This window comes from Gymnoscopelus braueri (genome assembly GCF_963280865.1).
Source record: "Gymnoscopelus braueri genome assembly, chromosome: 10".
Classification (NCBI taxonomy): domain Eukaryota; kingdom Metazoa; phylum Chordata; class Actinopteri; order Myctophiformes; family Myctophidae; genus Gymnoscopelus; species Gymnoscopelus braueri.
The window spans coordinates 4,519,997-4,528,550 of record NC_137611.1 but is presented as its reverse complement, the minus strand read 5'-3'; the positions used below and the strand labels follow the sequence as shown (position 1 = coordinate 4,528,550).

General features: G+C 41.3%; 1 protein-coding gene across 1 annotated transcript in view; it reads left to right on the top strand.

Annotated features, from left to right (window-relative positions):
- Nucleotides 1–8,554, top strand: part of LOC308094432 (uncharacterized protein) — a 101,249-nt gene that overhangs the window by 68,065 nt on the left and 24,630 nt on the right. Inside the window, exons 16-20 of the mRNA XM_080441082.1 lie at nucleotides 447–704; nucleotides 848–1,108; nucleotides 2,216–2,473; nucleotides 4,684–4,716; nucleotides 6,746–6,941. Of these exons, the coding sequence (XP_080297208.1) occupies nucleotides 447–704; nucleotides 848–1,108; nucleotides 2,216–2,473; nucleotides 4,684–4,716; nucleotides 6,746–6,941 (1,006 nt within the window). The remainder of the gene's footprint in view (nucleotides 1–446; nucleotides 705–847; nucleotides 1,109–2,215; nucleotides 2,474–4,683; nucleotides 4,717–6,745; nucleotides 6,942–8,554) is intronic.

Sequence of the window (8,554 nt, the reverse complement as noted above, 5' to 3'; positions counted from 1 at the left end):
TTAGGTTATGCGCTCATGATTTTATTACATTATGATGGGTCTATGGGTGTAAATCCTTCCTTGGTAACAGGGTGGACATCACTATCTTAGAGTTAAGGAAGGTGTGAACTGCCTTCTCAGCAACAGCTCTAAGAGACAGGGCCACTCTCTCCTGTTCCAGGGACGCAGGGGGGGGGGGGGGGGGTTGGACATACTCAGTTCCATTGGGGGGAGGGTCTTCCCCCCACTTTTGGGATGAAGAAAAAAGAAAAAGAAGAAACCTCCGACATCTACACTTCATAGAGTACATTTTTTGCACAGAATTAACAGAATTAACCGAATTAATGTAACAAAAACACCCAAAAAAGTAACAAACCCGGTTAAAAAACACTGCCAATGTTGGCACCCGTGCCTAAGGTTTCCTACCCCTGCACTAGTGTAAAGTATTATTCTTTATTCCTCCATAGACCCTCCAGAAAAACCCTCAGTATCAGTGGATCCACCAGGAGAAGTTGTTAAGGGCAGCAAAGTGACTCTGACCTGCAGCAGTGATGCCAACCCACCAGTAGACGTCTACACCTGGTACAGAGACATCAGATCTATCTCCACTGGTCCTCAGCTGGTGAAGGACACTGTGTCTCCTGCAGACTCTGGACAGTACATCTGTCAGGGGACAAACAAACATGGATCACAGAGATCATCACCATACCATCTGGATGTTCAGTGTAAGTGAACTAAACTTTTTAGGTTCTTCTTCTCTCTTCTTTATGTTTTACAGACAGCAACACAACAGCATTATTTGTTCAAGTGTTTTAGTTTTCGTGTCATAAAGAGGGCTTTTAAAGTGACATAAATGTTTTACCAACAGATGGTCCCAAGAATGTCCTTTTGGCAGTAAGTCCACCAGGAGATGTTGTCAAAGGAAGCTCAGTCACTTTCACCTGCAGCAGCAGTGGATCAAATCCACCAATCCAGAGATACATCATTTTCAGAGACAGAACTATAGTGGCAGAGAAGAAGATAGAGACCATCTCTAACATCCAACCCAGTGACAGTGGAACATACTACTGTCAGGCAAAGAACAACATCGCTACAGCCAGTTCACATGAAGTCACTGTTGATGTTCACTGTGAGTATTTAATGTAATTAAGATCAAATTATATTTGTGTGTGTGTGTGTGTGTGTGTGTTTGTGTGTGTGTGTGTGTGTGTGTGTGTGTGTGTGTGTGTGTGTGTGTGTGTGTGTGTGTGTGTGTGTGTGTGTGTGTGTGTGTGTGTGTGTGTGTGTGTGTGTGTGTGTGTGTGTGTGCGCGCGCGCATGCATACAGTTCACGTATTGTCCATAGTATCATAGTTTGCATTGACATGTAGAAAGATGATGCTTTGAGAGAATTTGTTATTCATTCATGAGTAGTGTCCAGTATTTTATTATGTTGACCAAAGCTGGTGTAATGTTAGACACCACATTATTCAAATCATTAATTGTTATTGTTCATTCCTAGTGAGCAATACTAAAACAAAAACAACGTTTGTTCAAGCAGGTTTACTGTGTTTTGTCAGATAACTTTAATGGTTGATTAAAGATTAAAAAAAGGGCTTTTAAAGTGAGCATAAATGAGCATAAGTGAGCATAAATACAGTTGTCCATAATATCACACTTTATATTGATACTGACCATGATGCTGACCATGATACTGACACAATACTGACCATGATACTAACATGATACTGACCATGATACTAACATGATACTGACCATGATACTGACATGATACTGACCATTATACTGATCATGATACTGACCATGATACTAACATGATACTGACCATGATACTGACCATGATACTGACATGATACTGACCATGATACTGACCATGATACTGATCATGATACTAACATGATACTGACCATGATACTGACATGATACTGACCATGATACTGACCATGATACTAACATGATACTAACATGATACTGACCATGATACTAACATGATACTGACCATGATGCCGACATGATACTGACCATGATACTGACATGATACTGACCATGATACTGACCATGATACTAACATGATACTAACATGATACTGTTAACCGAATTAACCGAATTAATGTAACAAAAACACCCAAAAAAGTAACAAACCCGGTTAAAAAAAAACACTGCCAATGTTGGCACCCGTGCCTCAGGTTGCCTACCCCTGCACTAGTGTAAAGTATTAATCTTTATTCCTCCATAGACCCTCCAGAAAAAACCTCAGTATCAGTGGATCCACCAGGAGAAGTTGTTGAGGGCAGCAAAGTGACTCTGACCTGCAGCAGTGATGCCAACCCACCAGTAGACGTCTACCGCTGGTACAGAGACAGCAGATATATCTCCACTGGTCCTCAGCTGGTGAAGGACAATGTGTCTCCTGCAGACTCTGGACAGTACTCCTGTCAGGTGATAAACACACATGGATCACAGAGATCATCACCATACTATCTAGATGTCCAGCGTAAGTGAACTAAACTGTTTGGATACAGACAGCAAAACAAAAACAACGTTTGTTCAAGCAGGTTTACTGTGTTTTGTCAGATAACTTTAATGGTTGATTAAAGATAAAAAAAATCACACCCAGTGTGAAGTGGGCGGTGTGGTCATCACAGTGGTCATCATAGTGATGGAAGCTCACTTAAAAAAAATTGATTTTTTGAAGTGCATAATCCTATTTATAGGTTATTAATGTCATCATGTGTCTCGCTAGCCAATCACATTGCTGAATAGAGTCAGCCAATAGAGTCAGCCAATCACAGTACAGCTAGGGGTTTACTAATGAGCCAATCACAGTACAGCTAATGAGGTGTCCCAACCCCACTTATAGGGGCGGCTACACCGCCCAAAAAAGGGCTTTTAAAGTGAGCATAAATGAGCATAAGTGAGCATAAATACAGTTGTCCATAGTATCACACTTCATATTACACTTAAAACGAAACAGAAAGAGAGTGAGACTGAGGTGGAGATGATATAGAAGTGCTTTGAGAGAATTTAAGATGCCAGATTTTCAAGCCGCTATGCAGCTATCAAATCTAGTCCTATATTACACTGATCAGAGCAATGATCATGAGCAGGGCCGCTGTTGACCATTTGGGTGCGCCACTGTGCGAGCGTGCAAATAGCCTACATGATATGTGTCGCTGGACGGAGGGACTGCGCTATGACATGTGTGCGTATTCTCGTTACTAAGTTTCTTCTGCCTGTTTCCTTATACTTTCTGCAACGGGGAGAGAATAGTGGAATACACAATAAACACAAGACCGGAGGAGAGTCCAGCGGGGCATTCACATTCCTACATAAAAATTGTAAAAAATATATAAATAATCCAAAAACCTAAATATGAACAAAAATCAATGTTTCAGCATGTAGATAGGCTACTTTCGCCATTTGATTTGTCTAATGTTGGTTCTAATTAACCCTTTTTTTTAAATAATTTCAGCCTTATTGATAGATACAGTAGACTGACAGGAAAAGGGAAGAGAGAGATGGGGAGTGACACGCAGCAAAAGTCGTCGGATCGGGATTCGAACCACGACATGCTGTCAGCCTAGGTGCCCAGACGGCTACTCCAGCCACCCGGGCCGCTAAATTACACTTTAACTCACTGGCAGACCGGACGTTTCAGCTCTGAGCAGATCCACATGGGCACGCATGCAACTTGAGGACGTACGCAGGCCTTGATTGTTTAGGCGGCGTAGAAAATGTCAGTGTAGGCTTATCTTGCCTATAACGGTCTAATGCTATGGTGCCTAATTGTAGTTTTGTTTTTAATCGTATATTTAAATGAAAATAATTAATCATTTAGTTATTATGACGATCGGCTTGGCTCATTTTGGTGCCCCCTCGGCACCGTGATGCCCTACGCACACTTTGTGTTGTGCGTGTGCCAACGGCGGTACTGGTCATGAGTGTTGGCCATTTAAAGTGTTACTGTAAATACTGCAGTAGCACCACAGGAATTTAGTTTTTTTTGGTGTGACTATTCTCCTGCCAGACCCCTGAACAGTGCCTAAGTTTGGTGCGGAGCACCTATAGTGGTCCCTGGCAGCAGTAAGCTGGGTTGTACAACATGTGGCCCTGAGGGCCCCCTGACACAGAAATCTGGGTTGTACACCATGTGGCCCTCAGGGGTCACTGACACAAAAAGCTGGGTTGTACACCATGTGGCCCTCAGGGGTCCCTGACACAGAAAGCTGGGTTGTACACCATGTGGCCCTCAGGGCCCCCTGACACAGAAAGCTGGGTTGTACACCATGTGGCCCTCAGGGGTCACTGACACAAAAAGCTGGGTTGTACACCATGTGGCCCTCAGGGGTCCCTGACACAGAAAGCTGTGTCAGGGACACAACACAATGCCACAGTCCCAGCTTCAGCAAATGTTTCCCTTCAACAATCAAAATACCTGTTTTTGTTGTTCTGGCCCAAAGTGGAATGGTGTATCTAGTCAGCCTCCGCAGTGGCTCTGATATGCTGCCACACTGTGGTATGAAGTGGCTACTGTAGCCAGCTAGACCTAGAAAACTGTAAAACTGTTTGCTGCTGTACTGGTAGACAAGTTCCATATATCACACTCACACTGCATTTAACACATAAACCTGTTGTACAGCTAGACAGGTTCCATGTACTGTACTGTACACTCAAACTCATTAATTTGATCATGTTTTTCTTCAGCTCTCCAGGTCCAACCAACACTCCACACAACAGGTAAACAAACATGAACATACAACCACACATCATTGTAGGCTATCTATTATATCTATGTATATCTATCTATTTATCTATCTATATATCTGTGATAAGATGCGAGAGTATGTACTAGCCAACACCAACTGTCTGTCTATCCGTCCGTCTATAGTTTGACAAGTTTACAAACTCTGTGGAAATATTAAAGGACATATGACATGACATTATACGTTTTCTTAGTTTTGGGTCTTTTTGGGGGTTCAAGTCTTTTCTATGAAAATAAAAGACATTTGTGGTTTGGGTATTTCTGAAAATATGTACTCAAATGGGCCTCTGATTTGCTCCCTGACAGTGACATAATGTTGGGTTCTATGGAATCATAATTATTTGTATTTGTAAAACAGATTTGTACTCGTAGAGGCAATTCGTAAAATAAAGTCTCAAAGATAGTTGTACGTGTAAATCTGATTTGTACTTGTTAAGCAATTCTTTACAAGATTATTGTCAGATTTGTAATTCATATATCAACATTTGTAAGTCATATATCAACATCTGTGTGTCAACTTAGACATTATAAACACAAATGTAGCTGTTAATGTCCACGGATGTGTGCGGAGAATTTTCCGCACACATCCGTCTGTAAATCAGATGTGTGCTTGTAAAGCACAATTAGTAACTCTTGTTGTCAGATTTGCAACTCATATATCAGCATTTTTAACTCATTTCAACGTATACATTTTAAAAGGAGATTTATTTGTGACTCTCCACCCATTTGAGAGAGTAATTGAAACTATTTTACCTCGCTGTTAAGTCATTCACTGATTTATAAATAAATCACCCACTGCCAGCAATTTTTTGATTTTCTTACCTTTTCAAGTAGTCACAGAATATTTATCTTCAGTATGATTGATCCCCTGATCGTTGCTAATCACGGGGGGTTTCACTGTGCTTCTGCGGAAAAAAAAGGGAAAAAATGTCATTGCGACTCCCTGTTCGCTTGTTATAGACTGTTGAAAGTAGCATGTCTCGTCAACAATACATAGTAAAACACAGAAGGCGAGATACAGGCGATTTCCCAAATACGTTAACCAGGAAGTGAATGGAGCAGTAAATGTTGCGATCACGTGATATCCTGGTTCTGTGTGCATCTGGGGATTAAATGGTCACTCATGTGTTAGCGAAGAATGCTATCTAGTGGAAACGCCAAAAAACACAAAAAGTTGTAAAAGTCGTCCTTGGCAGTGTGGGCCTTTTGGAAAAGAAGTCGTAAAAGTCGTCCTTGGCAATGAATGAGTTAAGTCATATGATTCATAACTTGTAAGAAAACTAATCACAAATGCATGCAGTGTCATTTGTATTGCGTCTCTAAATGTACAACTCGTATATCAACATTGTTGTGTCAACTTAGAAATTATAAACGCAAATGTAGCTGTTAATGTCCATGGATGTGAGTGGGTAATTTTTAGACTGTTTTCACACCAATTTGTGGTCGTATTGGGAGCAGTGCCTCCAGTAGATGGCATCCATGCAACATTGGAGGCAGATTGGAGGAGTTTGAATACTGGATGTAACAACTGAACTGTGCGCTGTGCACAGGATTTTATCATTTTTGGGGAAAAAAATAAAGAAAAAAAGAAGAACGTAATTGTAAAAACTCTTCTCGCATTAGAAGGACATTATCAATCACCAGAACCAAGGACGGGTGTTTTCATTGAATCTAACCATCTAAAATGGAGTTTGAAGTTACAATGGGTTTGTATTGGAAGGGGGTGTTTCTGTAAAAAAATTATATCAAATATCTAAATACTGAATCAAGCAACTTAAAAACTCACAAAAGTCTGATTAGTCAAACATGTCTGAAAGTGAAATATCCCTTGCATGGTACAGTATATTTGCTTCTATTTACTTTAATACACAATCACATGAACACTCTTAAATGCACGCACGCACCCCCCCCCCCCCCACACACACACACACACACACACACACACACACACACACAAAGATCCTGCTCTCTCTAGCTCTCATGTTATGTCTCCATCTTGTCCAGACATGTTCTCCCAGTGTGGCAGACCTGAGCCTGATGATACGACCAGGATCGTCGGAGGCAGCGAGTCTCTTCCTGGGGATCATCCATGGCAGGTGTCTCTGCAGCGCAGAACCACTGGCTCATCAGAACCGTTCACCCATGTATGTGGAGGCGTCCTCATTGCATCCTGTTGGGTCCTCACAGCTGCTGAATGCATGTAAGCTGCACTAAATTAACATGTTATGATAATATGCAATGAGAGAAAACATCCTGCCTCTGGATTATTTTAAACAAATATTTCCTGAAGCCATAATGACTTTGAGTGTCATTCAGCATTTATGAACCAGTGAGCTCTGGACGGAACAATCTGTAGTGACCTTTTGTCCTTATGATGGTTGATCATTTCTTTTGTATCATTGAGAGGTATTCTAAATACCTCTCAATGATACAAAAGAAATGAGGAATGTCCAAAAGTAAAAGGTTTATTCCATATCCATTAGTTACAGTTCTACGCAACATAAAATAAAGATACTTTAATGTAACTTAATGCAACAACAAAAACAGAAGTAAAAAGCTGTGAGCCTTTAACTCTTTCACAGCCAGAGTATATACAATAATAAACTCACCTACTGCCAGCGTTTTCGTGTTTTTTAACCTTTTCAACTGGTCACAGAAAATTAAGATCCACTATGATCTATCGTCGGATTGTGTGTGTAGACAAACAGTTTCCATGGCCGACCCCCAGAGGAAAAAAATGTACCCGCGAGGTAACTTTCCATGTCGCAGGCACGCTGAAAACAGCATCTAACGCCAAAAATGCATGTCTTTCCCACCTCCTCAACTGGCCACAGAACATACACATTATGATCGCTTTTCAGACCGTTGGTAAACACAAAGGGGACCACTGTTCGTCGTCCAGAAAAATAAATATATAACCTGAGCTGTGAGCTGTCCATTCTTTTGTTTAGACCATGTTGAAAATAGGATGTCTCGCGAAAAAACTGTGGAAAAAAAGTCAACCCAAGATATAGGCATTTCCAGGAAGCGAGCGGCCTTTTTGCATGTAGTTGAAGCGCAAGGGGGCGGGGGGCGGGTGGGGAGAGAGTCAGCGCACTGAAGTCAAGGCACAGACTACTGTGTTGTTGAAAGACAACGGATGCACGCTTATGAGAAACAACTAAAATAAAACCTGGCAAAACAGTTGCGTGCATTAGCGCAACCAAGAGAGTTAAAAAAGAAAAAACGTTTCAGTCATTCAGTCCGACTTCACTGTAGCCTATAGTAGCCTTTTCAAACATTATATTTGTATTACGCTGTCCTGAAAGTTTATAATATTTAGAGAAATGTAAAGTTTCAAATACAAAAGTAGTAGTTTAGACTGAATGTTTCCTTTATCCTCATCTTGCGCTAATGCACGCAACTGTTTTGCCAGGTTTTATTTGTGTTGTTTCTCATAAGCGTGCATCCGTTGTCCGTCAACAACACAGTAGTCTGTGCCTTGACTTCAGTGCGCTGACTGTCTCCCCACCCGCCCCGAAACCATTAAACAGGAAGTGGGCGGAGGCGGAAATCTTCGGATGAACAGCACAATCTTTTAATAGACAATTAAAGAATAGAGCACCGAAGTCCTGACGTCACTGCCGCTAGAGGGCGCTGTCCCCCTGGGTCGTGGCTTTATTTTTTTGTGTTGAAATCCCCATTGGGGAATCCTAGATTGCCTCATATAAAAATTGTGTTCGAAAAATAAGCACACCACCCGATTTTACTCATATGTATATGAAGCATCGACTGAAGGTAGAAATGTACAAATTTACCCAAAGAGTAACACAA